This window comes from Nymphalis io, chromosome 10 (assembly GCF_905147045.1).
Source record: "Nymphalis io chromosome 10, ilAglIoxx1.1, whole genome shotgun sequence".
In the NCBI taxonomy this organism is placed as follows: Eukaryota; Metazoa; Arthropoda; class Insecta; order Lepidoptera; family Nymphalidae; genus Nymphalis; species Nymphalis io.
Window position 1 is genome coordinate 6,014,881 of NC_065897.1, and position 24,698 is coordinate 6,039,578.

The window sequence follows — 24,698 nt, forward strand, 5'->3', positions numbered from 1 at the left end:
ATTAAAATATTAAGTTTTTACCGCTTTAATGTCCTTCAATGTCAACAAATTAAAATAATAAAAAAAAACTTTTGAAGACTTAAGTACAGCTAAAAAAAAAATTGTTTTAACTGGTAAAAAACAAACGCGGACGTTTTTTTTATTACCTACCATTTAAATATAGTATATGATTTTTAAGCTAATAATAAACTTGTCATTAATACTATTTTAGTATATTTTAGTTGCAAATAACTAAAGCCGAATGCCGTGGAGTACCGGCTTAGAATAGTACTCCCCCAATCTCATCCCGTGGGTGTCGTAAGAGGCGACTGAGGGACGGGGAAAAGGGGGGATGGGCAGCAGCGTCCCCCCTCCCATAAACATCTTACCCCCTACTGCGCTCGCCAACACGCCTGCCCAGCGCGGCGAGTATGGGCAAACCCCTCCCTAAATGGCAGATGCGTATCGGCAGGGCAGGGGGTGCTAAGAATCACCGGTTCACGGCAGGCTACCGTATAAAACGACTGAAAATGGCAACGTATAATGGACGCTCGATGAGGCTGGACCATCACCTCGCCGAATTAGAAGTAGAGTTAAGTCATATAAACTGGCATATACTGGGGTTATCTGAAGTCCGAAGACAGGGGGAGGACACGATAACTCTAGAGTCCGGTAACTTACTCTACTTCCGCGAAGGTGATAACCTCTCCCAGGGTGGTGTCGGTTTTCTAGTCAAAAAGGATCTCATTAGCAGCATTGTGGAAATCAGTAGTGTGTCGAACCGGGTAGCGTACCTTGTCCTAAAACTTTCCGACAGGTACTCCCTGAAGGTTGTACAGGTATATGCGCCAACTTCGACATACTCTGATGATGTGGTCGAAGCGATGTACGAGGACATCGCAAAGGCCCTCAACGACACCTCGAGGGCCCACTACAATGTTGTTATGGGAGACTTTAATGCTAAAGTGGGAGTACAAGATAGCGGTGAATCGAAAGTCGGACCTTACGGCTTGGGCTGCAGAAATCACAGGGGGCAAATGCTGGTAAACTTTCTCGAAGCGCAGGGGCTTTTTTTGATGAATTCTTTCTTTCAAAAGAAGCCTCAGAGGAGGTGGACCTGGCGAAGCCCCGATAACGTGACAAGGAACGAGATAGACTTTATCATCTCGAATAAAAGGCACATATTTAGAGATGTTTCAGTGATCAACAGGTTTAATACCGGAAGTGATCACCGCTTGGTTCGAGGCACTCTAAATATCAACTTAAAAGCCGAAAGATCGAGAATGATGAGGTCTACTCTCTGACCTACCATGCTCCAAGCTGCTCAAGGCTCCGAAAAGTTCCAAATGGAACTTCAAAATCAATTCCCCGCGTTGGAAGCCATAAGCAGCATTGATGAGAGAACCGACACGCTGGTCAAAATACTGCAAAACACATCCCGCAAGTGTTTTCCGCCACAGAGAAGAGACAACGCACCAAAACTCTCTGCTGAGACACTCGAGCTCATGAGAAAACGACGAGAACTACCATCGTTTTTGTCAGATAAGGCCTTAAACCGAACAATAAAAACGCTGACGCGACGCGATCTCCGACGCTCCAATACCCGTGCCATCAAGGCTGCGATTGAGCAAAATCGGGGATCGAAAGTGTTCGCTCGCAAGTTTGGGAGGCCGCGTCTGACAAAACTTAAAACTGAAAATGGTGGGGTCGTTACCTCTAGGCCTGAGATTATCGGAGAAGTAGAGAGGTTTTATGGGCAGTTGTTCTCTTCAAGATCGGATAAACCCATGGGAATCAGTATTGATGACCAGCGCGCCCCTCTTATGCGCCATTACTCCGAGGAGCTCCCGGTCGTTGACCAAGGAGAGATTAGGGCGGCTCTAGAACAGCTTAAAAACAACAAATCTCCGGGAGATGACGGAATCACAACAGAGTTGCTTAAGGCAGGCGGGACTCCGGTCCTGAAAGAGCTAGCAAGCCTCTTTAATTCCGTCATCCAACATGGCAAGACCCCGGAAACGTGGAGCGGGAGTGAGGTGGTACTGTTTTTCAAGAAAGGTGATAAAACCCTCTTGAAAAACTACAGACCAATCTCCCTCCTGAGTCACGTGTATAAGCTGTTCTCAAAAGTCGTCACGAACCGTCTCGCCAGACGACTTGACGAGTTCCAGCCCCCAGAGCAAGCCGGCTTTCGATCAGGCTACAGCACCGTGGACCACATCCATACTGTTCGGCAGATTGTGCAGAAGACCGAAGAGTACAATCAGCCGCTGTGTATGGCATTTGTGGACTACGAGAAAGCCTTCGACTCCATCGAAACCTGGGCAGTGCTCGACTCATTGCAGAGATGTCATATCGATTGGAGATATATCGAGGTACTGAGATGTCTGTACAACGCCGCTACAATGACTGTCCACATCCAGTGACTGTAAGACGAAGGCGATCCAATTGCGCAGAGGGGTGAGACAGGGGGATGTAATATCCCCGAAACTGTTCACCAACGCGTTGGAAGACGTTTTCAAAACGCTGGATTGGACTAGGTATGGAGTCAATGTAAACGGCGAGTACATCTCACACCTTCGATTTGCCGACGATATCGTCATCATAGCAGAGTCGCTGGAACAACTCACCGAAATGCTGCGTAGCCTAGGCGAGTCTTCCCGGTGTGTCAGTCTCGGCATGAACTTGGACAAGACCAAGGTCATGTTCAATAGGCATGTCGTGCCGGGACCGATATACGTCGAGGGGAAACCTCTCGAAGTTGTTAGTGAATATACCTACCTAGGACAGATAATACAAGTCGGTAGGAACAACTTCGAGAAGGAAGCCGATCGAAGAATTCGCTTGGGATGGGCAGCATTTGGCAACCTTCGTCAAGTCCTCAAGTCGTCTATACCGCAATGTTTGAAGACGAAAGTCTTCAACCAATGCGTCTTACCTGCCATGACATACGGTGCCGAAACGTGGACACTAACTGCGGGACTAGTCCACAAATTCAAAGTCGCTCGGCGTGCTATGGAGCGAGCTATGCTCGGAGTATCTTTGAAGGATAAGATCAGAAATGAGATTATCCGGAAAAGAACCGGAGTCACCGACATAGCTTGCAAAATTAGCAGGCTGAAGTGGCAGTGGGCTGGTCACGTATGTCGTAGGACCGATGGCCGTTGGAGCAGACGAGTCCTAGAGTGGAGACCGCGAATCGGCAAGCGCAGCGTAGGGCGCCCTCCAGCCAGGTGGACCGACGACCTTAAGAAGGTGGCGGGCACCAACTGGATGCGGAAGGCGGAGGACAGGGAGCTTTGGCGCACCTTGGGAGAGGCCTATGTTCAGCAGTGGACAACGATTGGCTGTTGATTGATTGATTGATTGATTGAAATAACTAAAATATCTATGTTATTTTAGTATTGTTGAAACTTTTAAGACGGCTATTTGTTATCGTGGAACTAAAAACTTTTTTTTGTGGATTTTAACAAAGGAGCAACACTACAATATCATGCCATTATATCCAAACTAGTACATTCAGAATAATTTGATATTTTGATAGAAACAGTGTCAAACATTGTATAAAGACCGGAAGTTAATTTTAACAAAAAGATTTTAGATTTGTTGAAATCTATCTATTCTGAAATATTCGATTATAAATTATGAAATTTTTAAATACTTTGAAATATAACAATTAATAAAGACCTATTCTGATGAGGTATATAGCTAGTATCAGACCCAGTATAAGTACTTTTTCTGTTAGCAAAACAAACGGTAAATACATGCATTAAGAGATTAAATTTCACCCAAAAAAATTAAATCAATCGTATATAAGCCAACCAAATTTCCACTTATTCCATCTATTGTGATAAACATGCAATTCGATACATTATTAATAACTAATATTTACAAACTAGAATAAAGATTCAAAATGTTAAGTACCATTAACAACCAGTAAATGTCCCACTGCTGGGCTAAGGCCTCCTCTCCTTTTGAGGAGAAGGTTTGGAGCTTATTCTACCACGCTGCTCCAATGCGGGTTGATGAAATACACATGTGGCAGAATTTCAGTGAAATTAGGCTCATGCAGGTTTCCTCATGATGTTTGCATGCAGGTTCCTCCACCGTCAAGCACGAGATTAATTATGAACACGAATTAAGCATATGAAAATTCAGCGGAGCTTGCCCCGGTTTGAACCTACGATTATCGATTAAGATTCACGCGTTCTAACCACTGAACCATCTCGGTTATAAACGTTAAGTAATAAGCAGTAAAAATAAATACATTAATTATACTTTTGAATATTCTGAACGAACGAGCATATCTAAGTTATTAAGTTTGCGGTTTTGAGCATATCTTGTTCGAGTAGAGGGAAATAAAACACACAATAAATCATTTTATTCATATTTGTATGTATGTACACCCTAATTTATCCTGTTTTGCGAACGAAATAAATATAACGCGTGTTCAATATTGGATATCTGACGAACATTGACTGCGTTATTTTAGGCGAAATTTGATCAAGCCTTGAGACAATTGAGATACTTTACAAATTAATTGTTATTATTATTAAACAACTTTTATTATTAAATTATATATGTGTATGTATATATATATATATATATATATTTGTATGAATGTATATGTGTATGTGTGTGTATGTATGTATATATGTATATGTGGTTAGTGGGATGTAGATATGTGTAGTCTATTAAATATTTAGTATCTCCTTTTTATATGTAAATGCACTTACCTGTTCTCTTACAAAATTCTTTCACCAAAGGTTGTCTGTTAGAGATCGCTATAAGCGATAAGACCGCCTTTGCGCACCATTTTTTATTTTCTTTTTCTTTGATTGTTTCCTACTTCTCTCATTTTATGTATATGTTGTGCAAAAAGTGTTAAATAAATAAATAAACTTTATTGCACACACAAGGAAAAAAGAAAATACAAACACAAGTGAAAAAAAGAATAAGAAAAACAAAAGTAATGTTGAATTTTTACTATTCTATCAATATAAATTGTATAGATTGGATTCCAGACAAGAGGACTATATTCCTACAATGAACGGACTTCTATAAAACAACAAAGGCGTGTCATTTTTTAAATCTTTACTAACCCTGACTATAAAACCGAGCATTCGATATTCTTTTGCAGCTATATAATTTATATAGACAATGCATATATGAACACGATAATCCTGATGCGAAAGATCCTATTTTAGTTAAAAGTATAAAAGAATTATTAAATATTAGGACAACAAAATAAAATAATGTAATATGATTTATTTTATCATCAATAAAATCAATGTTACAAACTGATTAGTTATTTATCTTTAATTTTTAAATAATTATCTTTTATTCTAAGCCGGAACTTAAATTTGAGTATTTCTTAGCTGAATAAATAGTCAAATCATAGTTGCACAACTTATTAAGTCACTTTTTTAACTGAATAAAATAATAAGCTGTCGTAAGCTTAGCCCGAATGTGGGGAACAGCTATTAGTTTGTCCTTTTCTGTATCCCTGACAAAAATAGTCTACCTTGAATCAACTATATGATTCCACGTGATACCTCATTTCATATTCAGATTTTGGAGTAAATCCGTTATTAACCGTATCACATATCACGATCGTGAAATCAGAAAGGATATACGCTTCAAATTAGCGTAAGTCGTGTTTCAATATTTCAGGAATGTGATACAAAGTGAATTCTTACAGAATATCAGTGCTGTTGACGTTTCTTTATAGCTAAGTGTCTAAATTAAAAGGAAGTATTCATTTATAATGACCTCACCCGTTTCCTTTCAATTCATCTTCTCAATATATGGATCATGTTGTTTTTGAAATATTTTTTATAGTAGGAATAAGTATACTAAGAATATATTCAGTGAACGTTTGCATAGTTTTTTTTAACAATACAATACAAATTAAGCTTAGGTACATAGGTACATATATCAATCAACAGCCAATCGTTGTCCACTGCTGAACATAGGCCTCTCCCAAGGTGCGCCAAAGCTCCCTGTCCTCCGCCTTCCGCATCCAGTTGGTGCCCGCCACCTTCTTAAGGTCGTCGGTCCACCTGGCTGGAGGGCGCCCTACGCTGCGCTTGCCGATTCGCGGTCTCCACTCTAGGACTCGTCTGCTCCAACGGCCATCGGTCCTACGACATACGTGACCAGCCCACTGCCACTTCAGCCTGCTTATTTTGCAAGCTATGTCGGTGACTCCGGTTCTTTTCCGGATAATCTCATTTCTGATCTTATCCTTCAAAGATACTCCGAGCATAGCTCGCTCCATAGCACGCTGAGCGACTTTGAATTTGTGGACTAGTCCCGCAGTTAGTGTCCACGTTTCGGCACCGTATGTCATGGCATGGTACATATATACACATATATATATATATAAGTAATAATAGTGTTCAGATTTGGTAAAATGAACAAAAAGGGAAAACGCTTGATTTTATATAGTAATAGTAATTAAAATAAAATAAAAGCCTGTAAAGGTCCGACTACTGGGGTAAGGCAGAAGGTCCCCACAGTGCTTAGTTAAGAGTTGGTGGTTGAGCAAACCTGCAGATTGCAACGCACGCAGGCTTCCTCACGATGTTTAACTTCGCCGCCAATCAGGAGAAAAATTATAAACATAAATTAAGCACATGAAAACTATATTGTGTTTGCTAAGGCTCAAGCCTTAATCTCGCAAACTCGCAATCATCGTTTAAGTTTTACTTATTGCAACCACTAGGCCATTGCCGTTTGATTTATTAATTCGTATATATGTATATTTATAAATAAATTTATTTCTTTTGCCTTTACGATAAAAATATTTTCATTACTCGACCTGAGTGAAGCTCAGTCGTCCAGGAACTAAATTGTAATATGTGTGAGTATTTTATCAACAATACAAGATAACATATGTAGATGTTATATATTTCTTTAATAGTGATAAAAATAATATGATTTAATTTTACTAAATTTTTTATCACTATCATTACATAAAATTAGAAAAATAAGATAACCTTAAATGAAATATTGCTTAGATTTTTTTTTGTTTATTTCTTTTTATTTCAATTAAACACGGATATGGAATTATGTACTAAATTAACATAATATGTATACGTAAACAAAAAAAATGTAAAAACTCAGTTTAACTTATTATTTAAATATTAAAATTATTATTTTTATTACAGAAAGCCTACAAATGGTAGTATTTGTGTGAATGGTCGAATTCGCAATGAGAAAATGTTTCGAAGACGATCCTGCTACATACTACAAGATGACAAAATCCATGAAATGCTTACTATACAAGAATCCCTGACGATTGCCGCTGAGCTGAAATTAGGAAATCACGTCAGCAAACAGCAGAAACAACAACGGGTATTGAGAAACGTTTCTATTTGTTTATTTTAAGAATACAATTAACCCAGTTTTAAATTAAAAATTGTAAATTCAATTGGGTACTATAATTACTGACCAGATTCAAAACCGCTTAACTTCCATTAACAAGGTTTGTGGCACATTATCGTATCTCTTAAAGTGCCAATTTCTATGGGCGGTAGTGACTTACCATCAGGCGGCTCATTGACCAGTCTGCCAATCTATTTTCTCCTCCTGGTCAATTTCACCCTTGAAATTGACCTGTGCTCTTTATTATTTATTGTACACAATGTTTCTATTCTCGAACTCACAATCTGATGGAAAGGTAAAATCCGGAATCGGAGTCTTGCGAATGTAGCAAAGGATTTAGCGGTTGACACTCGTCTAAGAATTTTCGATTGAGAAACCCAAACCCGGGAGAAACAGTTTATATTTCTTACCTACTAAAACCACCATGATGCCTGTCTTCGCTCCCCACGCCCTCATTTGCACACATGATGTTCCACGCTGAGACGGTCGCGTTACGTAGCTAGAGCACTCCGGTGTTCCAGCCGCTATAACGCCTCATGCGCGCATTCGAGGTGTTACCCAACGAACGTCCCGTAGAAAGCTATCGGTACTGGCATATATATGGTGAACTTCCTCCTTCGGTTCCCCTAGATTATCAGACAGTCTGTGCGTGGCACCCTATACCTTCTCGATCCAGGGGACTAGGTGCTCAAAGTGCTCTTCGAAGCCCCAGCGACCGTCCAGAATGAGGCCCATTCATTTCAAGTACCTGGCCACCTGCACATTTGAGTCACCCAACGGAGCTAGCTACTAGACCAACAAGACTTAACTCATGACGTAATTAAATAACTAAAATAATTAACGTTTAATGTGTCAACTCTATAAAAAATATTGCGTTTGATCATTTTACTCGTGGACTAGTGGTAATACACTACGTCTTGAGTCATTGGTATTGTAAAAAGTCATTAAAATTTATTTAATCGTGAAATGAACGTAATTTTATTTTTAAATATTGTCTACACATGCGTATAATAACTTCCTAGCCTAAATGAACAAGATGTTTTTATTTATGTGTATCCTTCATTATATCTTAAAATAGATTTGCAATATATTATAATATATAAGCACAGATTAACATAATTTAATAATTTAATTAAGTCCTTCAACAAAATATTTTACTAAAACAGATTTTAGAGCAAGGCCTTGGCCCCTACAGTGCTCTTAACTTGATTAAACATTTGATAATAACAAACTTCTTTATTTAATTTTACGATTTATAACATATGTTTCGGTAATGTAAATGATAATGGTAACTATTTAGATTAGGAAAATTATTGTTACAATAATGTTATTCGAAAACTGTAATTTTATATTCGTAGCTATGTTTTATAAAAACAAAAAGTTTTTTTTACAGTGATTTAATTTAAAATAATTTTTTTCTTCTAACATTGTTTGTTTAAGGTAAGACAATTTGTTTGATGTAAATTTAACTGACTTATCTGGTTTATTTATTTGTGTTTTTAGTAGCATAAACTCGTATTTCTAATATTAAAAAATTAACACTTCCCACAAGAATTTGTAAGATTAATATGTAATTATATATTCTACTAGTTACTGCCTGTGACTTCGTTCGCGTGGATTTCGAATTTCATAAGATATTTCTTATTTTTTGTATGGAAATTTGAGCAAAATTGGTCTGGCACGTTTAATAAACGTAATACTTGACCAAAATTCCACCAGACTAAGGCGTAAATGCGTTTTTACAACGAAAAATAACACGAATATTGTGTTAGCTCGAATAATATAGATGAATTACATATTATATTATTACATATTACCTATATATATAGCCCTATATATAGCCCTCGGGAATAATGAAGCTTTGGGTAAAATAACTTCCTAGCTCAAAAAAAAAAATTATTTATGTCTATCCTTCACTAAAAACACATATGTATATACTTATTCGACTCGTGCAAAGCTGGGACGGCTCATTAATAAAATAGAAGAACATAAAAACAACAACGCAATAATTAAAACAACGCAATATTTATAAAAACTAAGCAAACTACATCAAGATACTCGATCTCAATTTAATTATAGGAGTTTAGTACCCAATTATGGTCAGTCATTCATACACATATCGCTTAAGTAAAAACAAATGCAAATTTTGATAATACGATTTCGACTTTAGTGATCAAATGATTTCGGCCTAAAAAGAAACAAAGTGATTCAATTAATGTAATTATTATTATAGTTGAGTTATATATAAATATAGCTTATATTTTAATATTTAAAAACCTAACTTTAAATCGTAAAATTTTGTGTCTTGTAATACTTACAATATTGTTAATATTTTGTGATTTCAGATCGAAGAAATTATAGCATCCTTAGGCGTGACTAAGGTGCGAAATTCGAGAGCATGCAACTTATCGGGAGGTCAAAAGAAAAGACTAGCAATTGGACTAGAATTAGTCAACGATCCACCCGTCATGTTCTTAGATGAACCAACCAGGTATAAATCATTCCTAACCTGCATATTGTCAAACTCATCATAAAATGACGAAAACCATACGAACAAAACCGTGGGCGCAGTGGTGACGCATTGGATATGTTAACGATGTGTAATATTTCTTACACAGCCAATGTCTATGTGCGATAGTGACCACGTACGATCAGGTAGTCCATTTGCCCGTCCACCTACTAAATCTATAGAAAAATAACATAATATACTGGTACTAAGTTTTTGTAAGGCTTTTTTGTAATTTTTTTATCTTTGTTTTAGCCTGTATTCTAGTCTGATTTGTAACTTCGCGTACTGTGTCATGTGAATAAATGTTTGTATACCAATTACATCATAAGAAATGGAAATAAGTAAAAGTTAGTCAAATTCTATTTATTTTTATTTATCTGCTAATAATTATATTATCATATTGTGAGTAAATCAAAAATACTTATCGTTTTTTTATCATTTTATCTTATCTGAGGGTCAGAGAACACCTGGACTGTATTTTGATTTACTAGTTTTTTTTACGAAATATGCCATTTTATAATACTTAGTTTACCTTATATAAATAGTAGTAGAGCCAACCTCAAGACAAATTAGATAGTAGAAACGTTCCGTTTCCGCGAAACTTCTGACTTTTTTTTCACTGGAAAAACGCATTTACGCGTTTCCTGCACATGAGGTTGGGAGGTATGTGGGATTCGCTGGCGCTGAATGCGCCGGAATACCCACTTAAAAACTTCTGACTTAACTTAAGGTGAAATCAGACGGCTCCATTTTTAGTCATTTAACTCTCGCACTCAAATTGACAAATCTAAACAAAATAATTAAATAAAAGTAATAAATGTATTCATTAGTGAACCGTTGCGACGATGTTTGATATTGATATTCGGCATAGAGATAAATATTCACTCGACTGAAAGTTCTTCAGAGTGAATGTGTCTGATAACACCTTTAGATTCGTGTGACACAGATTATGAACAAGGAATAACTAATGCAATTTTTCCACATATCGAAAGCAAGCTTATGTATTGTGTTATTATTTAAAACAGTTTTAACTAAATATGTTAAATAAATAATTTCGACAGGAACTCATAGAGTTCATTACATTGACTCTTTTTGAATTAAATATTTCTATATTTCAGTGGCTTGGATAGTTCAATATCGAAACAATTGATGTACCTCCTGCATCTATTAGCGAGGCAAGGAAGAACGGTAGTGATCACTATGCACCAGCCCTCCGCGATGCTTCTTTACATGGTTGATAGGCTCTACGCAGTGGCTGCAGGGAGGTGTGCGTACATGGGATCCGTGCAGCGACTCCTACCGTACTTGAACACAATGAACCTCATATGTCCTCCATACCACAACCCTGTTGACTTTTGTAAGTGATATAATTATGATTGTGACAAATAAAATAAATTCATTCTTAATTTAAAACTCAGATCAAACAAATAAGATGCGATTTTATATCCCAGGCTATTCTGTAAGAACAAACTCGAAACTCACCGCAGAAATCGGTCGTCAAATGTCGAAAACTGTGCCCAAATTATTAAAACATTTCAAGAATACAGGCATCAAAATGGTATATCACCATAAGTCTGTTGCAAAATTTCACGGGTGAGTAATGAAGTGATTTCTTACAGAATAGCACGACAGGTATCGCTTCCAAAGTTATTAAATCATTCGTTTATTACTGTAGTGGACATAGTAGAAGTCACAAGCAATATTCATTCTAAGTTTAAATTAATGACATTATATTATTACAAAACAAAAACTGTATTAAATGAAAAGATTTTTAAATAGCTTATAAATGTTAATTATCAGGTCTGGTATCATAAATTAAGGAAATAAAGTCATTGTAATCTTAGAGTGATAAGAGTTATCTATACTAATATTATAAAGAGGTAAAGTTTGTGAGGTTGTAGGGGGTAATCTCTGGACCTAGTAAACCGATTTTGTTTCTATTGATAAAATTCTTTTACCAATAGAAAGTCACATCATTTGTGAGTGTCACAGGCTATATATTAACCCGAAAAATGAAAAAGTGTTTTCATTTTTCGGGTTAATATATAGAATTTTCGGGTTAATAAAAATAAATAAAAAAACAACCTCGAGGAGGTGGGACCGGGTCTTTCAGAGGCTCAGTTCGGGTTCAGGGCGGGTCGATCAACTCCTCCACCTCCAGGATCGGGTGGTCCTCTGGGAGAGGGGCGATGGGCGACTTGTCCGGTATCGAGTAGGCTGCGGCATTCCACAGGGGTCAGTTCTCGGCCCAATCCTGTGGAACGTTGGCTTTGACTGGCTCCTGCGAGCACCCGTCCTTCCCGGGATGGGGGTGCTGTGCTACGTGGGCGACACCCTCATCACGGTGACGGGACGTACCTTTCAGGAGGCGGCCCACCTGGCTGAGGTCGGAGTGTCGCTCACGATGGATTGGATAAGGATGCTGGGCTTGAGGTCTCTGTAACAAAAACGGAGGCCCTCCTATTCCACGGTCCACGTCGAGGTCCCCCTCGAGGAGTGTCTATTACCGTCCAGGGGACGGTGATTAAGGTGCAGACCCAGATGAGGTATCTGGGCCTGATCCTGGTTGGAAGATGGAGCTTCCGGCAGCATTTTGTCCAACTCAGCCCGAAACTCATCAACACCGCTGCCGCCTTGGGTCGCCTTCTACACAACGTAGGAGGGCCGGACACACCTTGCCGGTGATTATACGCTGGTGTGGTGTGCTCCATAGCGCTGTACGGTGCACCCATCTGGGTGGACGCTCTCACTGCTCGTAACAAGGCTCTTCTTCGGAGACCACAGAGAGTCATTACGGTGAGAGCGATACGTGGTTACCGTACTACCGTACAGTGTCATAGACGGCAGCGACACTTCTCGCGAGCGATCCATCTTGGGAACTCCAGGCAGAGGTGCTTGCGGAAGTGTAAAGTTTCCGGGTGGAAGCGAGGTCGAGTGGCGACCGTCCAGGATTGGCGGAGGTGGAGCGAGTCAGGGCTCTAGCCCAGCGAGCCTTAATTCGCAGAGGACCCAGGGCCCCTTAGCAGGCCTGGTGACAGTGGAGGCGGTCCGTCCCCACTTGAATCGCTGGGTGGAACGGAGTCACGGTACACTCACATTCAGGCTGACGCAGGTATTTACCGGGCACGGTTGCTTCGGTAGGTATCTGCACCGGATAGCGAGGCGGGAGGTCGCTCCCTCGAACTCGACGAGTGCGGCGCGCCTTCGGACACGGCACGTCACACCATGATTAAGTGTGCTGCATGGGGGCCTCAGCGCCACTCTCTGGCGGCCATTGTAATCGGAGACCTCTCGCTGCTGAGCGTGATAAGCGCCATGATCGGTAGCGAGAGGTTCTGGAAGGAGATGATCTCTTTCTGCGAAAACGTCATGTCGCAGGAGGAGGCCGCGGAGCGGGAGCGTGAAAACAGTGCTTCCGCTGACCCGCTTCGCCGAAGAAGACCGGGGAGAAGACGTCGGCGCTATGCAAACCTTCTCCTCCCGCCGTAAATGTCGCCGTAGCTAGGGGGTGTCTGTAACCCGAGAACCCTTTAGAATTTGGAGGGCTGCAGAGGCGGGCCTACCATCGGGACGTCACGGTAGTACGCGCAAGCGATCCCATAGCTTCCCCCGAAAAGACGGTGTGGGTACCGCTGGTTTTTTAGTGGGTATTGCGGCGCCTTCAGCGTCGGCGAGCCCCACATATCCCCCCACTTCATGTGGGGGAAACGCGTAAATGCGTTTTTCCAGCGAAAAAAAATGTTTATTTATCAAAATAAGCAAACTTATCATCTCAAGTGTTTAAAACAAAAGATTTTTCCCTTTTAGTGCATATAATACTGTAATTTGGACCAATAGTTAAAGATATAATACGACATAGGTATGGAACCGCGACCGTGTCGTAATCTGTTGAGTGATATTTCTATTAGACGGTTTTTATTTTCATATACAACACGTCAATCTATTTCGAAACAAATTTATTTATCACCAAGGAAATTTTGTTTAGATAAAGTTCGTTTTTTACAGTATGTTTTTTGGTTGCATAGTTTAAGAGATAATTTAAAATATCAAATACCGAGACAATTTTATTAAGTATCGGCCAACACGACTTTTGGCAGTCAGGAAATAAATTATAGCACTCAGTACTCATCGAACCACAATCATAATTTATCACAAGTAAAAATGTTTACCGCCCAACGAAGTGGAAACGAGTCAGCTAGTTTTAAATATTATGAATTATGAAAAAATCGAATTTTTATTATCTTATAATCTGTAAATCTAGTTCTCAAATCTCTTTCATCGTATTATTGTTGCGTAAGCTTGTCAACCAAACAGTATTTGATTTTGATTAGTGAATGTCATATTTATATGATTTTATAGATCTTATCTTGATGCAAATAGTATGAGCTTGATTACCATCAAACCCCTAGTGAGCGTTGTTAACGCTCATTAAGAAATATAGATCTAATGATACATTCACGAATATTAAAACCTAATTATAATAATAATATAATAATATCTTGGAACATTATTCACACACGGCCATCTGATCCCAAACTAAGCAGAGTTTGTACTATGGAAACCAGACAACTGATATACCAAATATACTATTATTCTTTTGTAAATAAATACATATATAGATAATTACACCCAGACTCAGGACAAACAGACATTATATATAAACTATAGAAAGTTATATAATTGTATGATAATTTAACGTATTTTTTTAATATTTCAGTTATAGAAATATGTCAAGACAATGAAGATACATTAGTTGAATGCTCAAATAATGGGAAAAATGAAAATTGGACACAAAATACGCCAAATGAGACCGATAGAAAGTTAATAGGTAAGTTTAAATAATTATTTTATTTATGCAATAATTACTAAAACTTATATTTTTGCGATTGTATAAATGCTTTTACAAATCATATGCGACCAATATAATTTATTTTTTTAAAGAAATAATTCTTATACTTCTATTTGATCTTAGATGTTGTGATTGAAAATTTTTTACAGAATACAAAAGAAGTAAATCTGAAGAAGTATATTTGACAACACTGCCTCCACCTAAAGAGGACCCAACTAGTAAAATCCTGTTAGCCCTTAAAAGCACATATCCAACCTCCTCATGGAAGCAATTTACAATTCTGACTAGAAGAGCTTTAATGGTAATTATTGGCGCGTTGAAATTATTATGTAATTTTCTTGCTTGTTATAATTGCTCTGATTTTCCTTATTCTTATCTTTGATACAACTGTATACATATAATATATATAAAATTAGTTACAACTAGTTCATTGATTCCATTTGTATCAACAAACTGATTGCTGTCATTATTTCTCTGTACGATATTATCCGTGTAGTCTATAAATACTACAATGTATCGTTATACAATTTAGCTAATGATAATAATATTTTTTACAACAAGTTAATCTATTTATAATGTGTTTTTAGTCCATCTGGCGCAATCCGTCCTTCACGATAATGATCACGGGCATACATTGCTCAATGGCTTTATTTGTTGGCTTTCTCTTCTACAATGTTGGTGAAGATGCTAAATATGTCAGAGACAACTACAATTTCCTCTACTTTAGCCTTATGTTTTTGATGTTCACGGCATTCAGTGCTGTAACTATTAGTTGTGAGTATAATTTTAACTATATTTCCTTACAATACAGTAACATTTCAACACTTATAAAAAGTAACACCTATAGATTTTCCATTACTTGGCAAAAGCCTCCTCTCCACCTTATTCTACCACGTTGCTCCAATGCAGGTTGGTGATTATATTAAACATGTGGCAAAGTTTCATCCAACATATGCAGGTTTTATCACGGTGTATATTTTCACCGCAGAGCATGAGATGAATTGAAAACACAAATAAAATTCAAAAAAATTCAGTGGTGCTTGTCCGGGTTTGAATTCTTTTTCTTTTGATTCTTAAAACTGATAAATATTTTTTATATATATATATTCGCCGGGAGGGCAAATGACTCTACTCCACCTGATGGTCAGTGGTAGTAGAGTCCAAACGCGACGACGGCCAGTACAGACAGGAAAAACGTTCTGCACTAGCCGCCTTCGCCTTGCCGGACCGCAAGATGCCTCTTCACGCCTCGTTTGAAGAAACCCGGGTTGTAAGAGGAGGGGAACACGTGAGCTGGTAAGGAATTCCATTTTTTGGAAGTGCGACAAAGAAAATAGTTGCCAAATTTCTTTGTTCGCGATGGAATTGATGTCACAGTTAGGCGGTGACATCGAGAACCAGCTCGCGTGGACTTAAGAAGGAAGGGGGAAGCAGGAATTAGAGAGAATAATTCCTCAGAACACTGGCCGTGATACAGTCGATAGAAAGCGCTCAGTGCTGCTTTCTCACGACGCAATTGTAAAGGTTCAAGGGTGTTTGTGACCTTTACGTCGCCAATAATGCGTACGGCACGTCGCTGCAACCGATCCAAGGCCTCAAGTAGGTACTTAGCGGAGCCATCCCAAAGGTGCGAGCAATATTCCACGCAAGACCGTACCTGTGTTTTGTACAGGCAGGCACAGCTGTTGTGGCGTGAAAAAGCGCCGCACCTTGTTCAGAACTCCGAGTTTCTGCCCAGCCACTGCGCGTCCGTGGTATCCACCATGCACTGTACTATCGTCTGCATAGCAATGTATGTTCCCAAGAGAGAGCATATCATTGATATGCAAAAGAAAGAGTGTGGGAGATAGCACAGATCCCTGGGGGACCCCAGCATTCACTACATAGAATTGTGAAGCGCAACCATCAACTAAAACACAAAGGCTACGCTTGTGTAGGAAGCTGGCAATCCAGGTGCATAGCTGAGCAGGCAGACATTATGCCGGCAGCTTGGAGAGAAGACTTCTGTGCCAGACCCTGTCAAAAGCCTTGGAGATATCGAGGCTGACAGCCAACGATTCTCCATGCTTGTCGATAGCTTCACCCCAGAGGTGTGTTACGTTACTACGTACCGTTTTGGTCGAAACCCGTACTGACGATCATTAATTAAACAGTGATCTTCTAGGTAATGGATCAGTTGGTTGTTTAAAATCCGTTCCATCACCTTACAAAGTACTGAAGTGATAGCTATTGGCCGATAATTTGCCGAGTCAGACCGATCCCCTTTTTTGGGAACCGCTTGCACATTAGCTCTTCTCCAAGCCTCCGGCACACATCCCGAAGAGAGAGAAAGTTGGAACAGGCGCGTTAACACAGGAGACAGCTCCGCTGCGCACTTCTTCAGCACTATGGCTGGAATTCCATCGGGACCGCTAGCTTTCCGTACATCAAGTGATTGCAGCTCCGCACGCACATCACGTTGCCTGATTTTAATGTTAGGCATCGTGTGGCCACATGAAGGTATTGTAGGTGGCAGCGCACTACAATCATCGATGACGAATTTGTCGGCAAAGAGTTTAGCCAGCAGATCACCTTGCTCTTGCGGACTGTGAGCTAGCGATCCGTCCGGATTTCTGAGCGGTGGCAGCGAAGGTTGGCAGAAATTGTTTTGCACAGACTTGGTCAGACGCCAGAAGCTACGGGAGCCCCTAGGATGCGAAACAAGGTCATGACCAATCTGTACAATGCGCTGTGCATCCGCTCTCGTGTATGCCTTTCTACAGGACTTGGAATTTTTATTGTAGTTTGCTTTCAGTGAGTCAATGTTAGATGCCCCGCTAATGCAGCCGTTGATCCACTTGCGATATGCCGCCTGCTTAGATGATACAGCATCGGCACATTCACGAGTGAACCAACGGTTACGCGTACCCCTACTGACGAGATCTGAGCTAGGAATGTAGTATTCCATTCCTAACATGATCTCGTCAGCAACAGCAGCGGCACTAGCTGTCGGGTCATTCCCACTGAAGCAACGTTTCTTCCAAGGGACCGACGCATAGTAATCGCGCATACCGTCCCAATCTGCCGACTTATAGTGCCAAACACGACGTTTGCATACCGCATGCGACGGTGGCGGCAGCTTGGCCTGTGGCACTCTGGTAGATATAAGGCTGTGATCCGAAGAGCCAAGAGGAGCCTGAACCACAACCTGATATTCCACCGGGTGTGAAGTCAGCAGAAGGTCCAGTAGAGAAGGTGCTTGCCCATCAATGTCTGGGATCCTGGTGGGCTGATCAACCAGTTGGGTCAAGTCATGTGTGAGAGCAAAAGCATGAGCAGTCCTTCCAGCATGGTCAGTTTTGAGGGATTTCAACCAGGATTCGTGGTGAGCATTAAAATCCCCCAAAAACACCAATTCCGCGTTAGGAAATTGCTCCTACGCAGCATCTGCCACCCGACTAAGATAAGATGGTCAAATAATCGGCTTGTCTCCAAGTTACCATTGTGGGATCTGTAGAGGCACACGTAGACTCGACTCTGACGAACCAGGTCCACACGTACCACCAACATGGAGAAGGAGGGCAGTCGGTGACAGCAAACATCCGTCCTGACGAACAAGCATACTCCGGCTTTCGCTTTGAAGGATTCTTCAAGCGTGTAGCCGGGATAATTAAGGTAGCTGGTATCGGCAGGACGGAGTATTTGGGTCTCCGTGAGAAACAACATTGCTGGCCGTACTGTCTCGAGATGGTGGTGGACAGCGTTGAGGTTAGCGTGGAGTCCACGGATGTTAGAGAACTCGACCTCAAACAGCGAGGGTATGGTGGGGGTGTGCACCGCTGTACGACCGTTATTTCTGTTTTGTTGCGCTACCATTTGGGAAAAAAAAATGGAAAAGAGGCGTGAAGCGAGCGACGTATTGCCACGATAGGGATGAGCAAAGTGTGGAGGCGTGTTTCCCCAAGTGGTTGCCAAAAGGAAAAATACACTGACCCGCCGGACGGAAGGGCCCCCGAACCCTCCCGGAAGTGGCCGCCGGGATCCCACCTTCCGGTCACCAACCGGCACGACGGTCCACCCCGAGATTATGCGTGGCCTCGTGAGGCAGCCTCACGAGCTGGTTATGCACGCTCGGACCCCTGTACTATGCCACGGGCGGCCAGCGGAACAGCCGTTTCTTCGGGTCTCCCTGTCTGGCAGGTCAATACAGTTTCCCCCGGCATTGGTTCAACAGCCGTCTCCATTGGACCAACACCCATCGCAGCAATACTCGCTCGGGCTCTGGCTGTACGTTGGCTGACCTCGAAACGCGGCTGCAAGCCACTTCACGAGTTTTTCACCATGCGTACGGTGGTAACAAGCCAGGCGGATGTTTAACATCCTACCACCAGATGAACAGACGGTCGCTCAGATATCCCTTAGTCGCCTCTTACGACACCCATGGGAACGAGAGGGGCAGTGAAATGTATTCTTTCTCCGTCACTACACGGATGATCTCTATAATGATCATATATCTCTATATGTGTATAAATGTCGCCATTAACTCTAATCTATGCTTTATGTAATTATTTAATCAGTTCCAGAGCAGATCCCTGTTATACGAAGAGAGCACTTTAACCGATGGTATAATACTGGAGCTTACTACGCATCGACACTAGCCTCTGTATTACCAACACAAACCGCCTGTACGCTTGCGTTTGCCTGCATAACGTATTGGTTGACGGGCCAGCCCATAGATTATATACGATTTCTAACATTCTGCTGTACACTTTTATTAGTCTCGTACGTGGCGTTGTGCATTGGTCTCTTCAACGGATCTATGTTTAATATAAAGGTAAGTAATATATACAAAAAAATATATCGACTTGATTTAAAACAACTTTATTTGTTTTTTTTTTTTTTTTGCTTATAGAATGGTGTTGTCTTTGGGCCGTTCTTCATAATGCCGTTTACAATATTCTCTGGATTCTTTCTTCGATACAGCGACGCGCCCGTTTTTATGCAATGGTTGTTTCAATTATCATTTCTAAAGCACGGTCTTGCTGGTTTAGTTATATCCATTTTTGGAATGGACCGGCCGAAACTTTTGTGCACAGATATATATTGCCATTACGCACAACCTGTGCAATTCTTGAAAGATAATGGAATGTTGGGTGAGAAGTTCTCAATTGTCGTTGCTGCCTTATTTGCCATCGCGTTTGTGTTCATAGCCTGTTCCTATGGTGTACTAAAGTTAAGATTAAAGAGCAAATGGTGAAATTTAATCACATACCTTTTGGGTAGAGACATCCGGCGTATTTGATTATGGCTGTGATTAGAACTGACGCATACATATTTGAAACATATGTTTCATTATATAATTAATATATTTCAAAGGACGTATTTAATCTAAGAACAAATACCAAAATATTGAATAATTACAAGCTTAAGTAAAAATTCTTACTGATTTTGAAAATAATCGCTTAAACTTCTGGACAATAATTGAAGTGTAAGTTATAAACCTAAAATAAATATTTTATCAGAGTAATATATAATATTACATATGACTTTAAATAGTAAATTGCTTTACGATTATTACTGGTAATATATTGCCCAAATATGTAGTTTTGTGATGAGAATCTCAAACGGTGCAATTGATCTTGCTACATACAACAGTATAACTGTATAAACTTTACAGATGCAAGGTAATTGTTAAACTTAAACTAGAACCTTAAACGTGCTCATCTGGATTACATATACTATGTCATATACCTCTAGCTCACGATGTGTTCTTTATAAAGTAATATATCGATTTATGTATATTATTGATCTGTAAATAATTTATATATAAATTTCCTGACGTGTTGTGTTAGAGTATTATATCAGCAGTGCGATTCTGTAAGAACTCACATTATTACTCATTCGTTAAATGTTGACAACTGACTTTATGGCGATATACTTTTTTGATGCGTGTATTTTTGAAATGTTATGATTATTACGGTCAATATCACGTCCGTCTGCGGTGAGTTTCATGTTTGTTCTTACAGAATAGCCCTATAGTACTTAATCTGAAAGAACAAACTCAAAACTCAATCATAACACGATCAATATATGTTATAAAATGATCTGCGACATTCGCTTTAAGATTTGAAACATTTAAAGCATGTGCGAAAAACACCGTAGTAACACCGTAAATTGATTTTCAATAGTTCACGAGTGAGATACTAAAAGAGTTCTTACAGAATAGCACTACAGGGGGCCCAGAAATTTAATATATCGTATTGGTATTGTATCGTGTGGAGATGTTATATGTATTTGATCACGTGATCAAAGATTTATTAAAGACGGACGATAGAAACAGTTTCATTTCGAATCGGATACATTTGTCAAAGTCCTATAGCCTAGTTTACCTTGTTATGTTATAAACATATAATAAAACTGCAATAGTCATTGCATTAGAAAATAAACATTTGTATAAAAGTTTAATATGTTATTATTAAAATAATGCATAACTTTTATTATACAGCAAGTTTCGGCCTTTGCAAAATTATCATACCTTTTCTCGGGCTTCAGTCATTTCTACAATAAAATTCTGTGGATTATTCTACATTTATCAATCAATAAATCTACAGCTTATCAGTCATTCAATGATAAGACTATACATGATTATATCATTGACATAAAAACGCGTTAGTATTGAAATATTTTCATTATTCTATACATTTAATTATTGTTGTAAATAATATATGCGTGTATTTTAATTAGCAAATAATAATAACTGCCGAGTTTCTTGCCGTTTCTTTTCGCTTAAGTCTATGCTCCGAACAGGTACTTGTAACTAAATCTCCTTGAGTAAAGTATATTTTGATTTTATTGATAATAGACCAAAGATACTTTTCATTTACATTTCTGTTTTTTTTGCCTATATATGTAAAAATAAATTGAATCTTAATGAGACATGGATGGAATGGATGAAACCCATAACATTTTTGGATTCCTTGGGTATTTTATAAAAACTTTATTTATATTTCAAAGTCTATGCGCGTGATGTTACAGTCACAACTCTTACAATAGCAATACAAAGTATGTGATAAGTTCCCACCGAAGACATCACTAACATAACGAAATCAAATTTCAATTCCTCCCTTTCAAAAGATATCAAAATTTTAACAAATAATATTTTACCAAATGAATTGCAAATAAATCTGTACTTATAACATAAAACTAAAGAGTTCGTTGGTTGAACGCGCTATTCACAGAATCTACGAGATAGTCATGCGTCAGATAGCTCAGTTATTGAGAGAGGCTATGAAATCACACTAGGTTCCACGGGAGCGGAGCAGTCAAGTTTAACACGGTAGCAGCTGGTATCGAGTAATACCTGCCTGCCTTGTGCAAACCGCGCGCGATTAGAATGGGGATGCGATTTTTTGTAATTGGAATTGAGGCATGCCCAGTAGCGGTAGCGTCGGAAAAATCGCGTCAATGCTTGCGAGTCGATGTTAATTACTTGCTGTCGTGGATTTGTTACTACATTATTTTAGAGAGTTATGATAGTATGTTTATTTTAGGGAATAGATTAATTACGAAAAGAGAGAGGTAAAATTTTGAAGTCGATTACACGAAATAATACTGGCATATACATATATAGACATAGCTACTTCGAAATTCTTTCTGTACTGTGAACTGTCAATTTAAATTTACTTTGACAAAGATTTTTGCCATTCTCATAGTGCGCAAATAATAAACATACGGTTTATATTTTGTAAATATACTAGTAAAAATATTGTTAGAATCGCTAGGTGAAGTGTATTCCATATCCAAGTGTTATTATATAGTTAGATGGGTAATGTTTCTTGTCAAATTTAGATTTTACGTTTAATTTAAGAAATAAACCGGTGTATGATCTGTAATATACATTATCTTTAATGGACGTTGTATTATACCTATCCCGTCAGTCATATCCCAAACAGGTAAAATATCTAAGGATACATTCCAATAGCATAAATCAAAACAGGCATTAAATATTCATCTGTGATTTAGAGCTATTTCGTCTGTATAGCAGTTACTGTAATTTTATTGTATAAAAATGAGATTTTTGTATAAGTATCGAGTTATTACAATTAACGTTGTTATTTATACATGAACATGGTGTTTTTAAAATAAAAATATGATTAATTTGTTTTCCACTTTTATTTTCCTTTTTTCTTTTTTTTTATTGACTAAATAAAATATCGCATATATTTTTTATCTATAGTAATTAAACAGCAATCTATACGTTAATTAGTACATAAATGATTACCGAAATTATCAAGGACTATTTGCGTAGGAGATTATAGTACACAAGTGTGCGCTCAAACTTAGCTACAGTCTCGATTCCCTGATACACAGTTATCCAATGCGACAGGAATCTTAAGAACCGGAACGTTAAAAGTTATAATATAAAAGGCTTTATGTGCTTTCCGAGAAATACTCAAACCGGGGTGCTGGTCGGACGCGGATTGAATCTCCAGAACTTAATAGGAAGCCTTATAATGTAGCCAATAAGTAAACAAATCTACTTGGAGGAAGCGAGAAACCAACCACTCAGTACATATACTCCTGTCAAGCAGTAATACTCAGTATTGCTTTGTTCCGGTTTGAAGGGTGAGTGAGTCATCTGTAGTTACATATAGACACGGGTATAAAATCATATTTCCTAAGGTTTGTGGCGTGTTGTAAAAAATGATAAATATTTCTTACAGTGCCAATTTGCTAGCCTACCATCAATTAAAAGAAAAAAAAAAACAACCCTCACAAAACAAAGCTAAAAATAATACAATGTGCATAGATATTTTCTCAAACATCTTATTCGATTCTGTTCGATAATGTTTTACATAGCCTTTCGTATAGCCTTCGTTTACCGTTCCACTTTATTTTCCAACAAGTGCTTCGCGCGCGGCTTCGCCTGCTTCATAATCGAAAATCCAGTTGATCGGGATAAAAAAATCCATAATATGTTAATAATGTCATAAAAAGCAAATATCAAATATTCGCAACACACACAACCTTTCATTTTTATGATATTAAAAATAGGTATAGGCAAAAGGCCATAACATATATTATAACAAAAAAAATACTTAACTTAAAGTTCACGTACGTTTTTTACTTTAACTTTGATAGATTCAACCGATTTTGATGAAATAAAGACTAAACGGCACCTTGAAATACTTCTTAAAATAATTCAGTTATTTTAATTTGTAATTATTAGTCATTTTAAATTTTACCCCCTAACAAACGGATAGTCAGACAAGAATAAAAAAAATGATTGATAACATTAAAAGAGGCAGTAATTTAAAAAATTACAGACAAACACATAAATTGTATTTATTTGTTTAGATAAATTTTGTATTCTATACCTGAGCGTCCCGTTCCTACTGTTCACGTATTAAGGTTCTTATTTGTCTGACAAAGTAAAGTGAGGCTACTTATTATTGTTTGTTGAGGAAGGTCATTCATCACTCATTCATTCCGAATCAACAACTATTAACCAAGAGGTCCTTATCTATAATGTGCCTACTAGGTTCTCTTTGAATCGTAGATAATTGACGCTTAAATAGCAAATAAAGCTAGCTTATACTACGTAACATATGACAATTCGAAAAATATTAATAATATTTACATACGCGTGTAGGTATACAATCGAACAACAAAAAAGTCCTGATATTTTTTTTTAATATTCGAAAGCTCTTTGTATGTGGACAAGAAAAAAAATGGTCGAAAATCGACTAAAGAAAGTCTAGAGGCGAATTTTGACAACGATCTACTCGTATACATTATTTAAATACTAGCTGTGCACACGGTTTCATAGATATTATATTTTAAAGAAATTACTAAGAGCTGACTTATAATATTTCAGTATATACAACATTTTTAGTTTTATTTTCGTGGGATATTCGTATTTATTGGTTTTCGCCGCACCCGGATCTAGATAGGCCAACATACATTTAGCCAAGACAAAAACAGCATTCCCTT

The 24,698-nt window shown here is 38.6% G+C and overlaps 1 protein-coding gene across 1 annotated transcript in view; it reads left to right on the plus strand.

The window, feature by feature from the left end:
- Window positions 1–22,861, plus strand: part of LOC126771264 (ATP-binding cassette sub-family G member 1-like) — a 38,406-nt gene extending 15,545 nt beyond the window's left edge. Inside the window, exons 3-10 of the mRNA XM_050491054.1 lie at window positions 7,152–7,338; window positions 9,714–9,859; window positions 10,996–11,234; window positions 14,595–14,705; window positions 14,876–15,027; window positions 15,314–15,500; window positions 19,283–19,539; window positions 19,618–22,861. Of these exons, the coding sequence (XP_050347011.1) occupies window positions 7,152–7,338; window positions 9,714–9,859; window positions 10,996–11,234; window positions 14,595–14,705; window positions 14,876–15,027; window positions 15,314–15,500; window positions 19,283–19,539; window positions 19,618–19,962 (1,624 nt within the window). The 3' untranslated portion in view covers window positions 19,963–22,861. The remainder of the gene's footprint in view (window positions 1–7,151; window positions 7,339–9,713; window positions 9,860–10,995; window positions 11,235–14,594; window positions 14,706–14,875; window positions 15,028–15,313; window positions 15,501–19,282; window positions 19,540–19,617) is intronic.
- The last annotated feature ends 1,837 nt before the right edge of the window (window positions 22,862–24,698 follow it).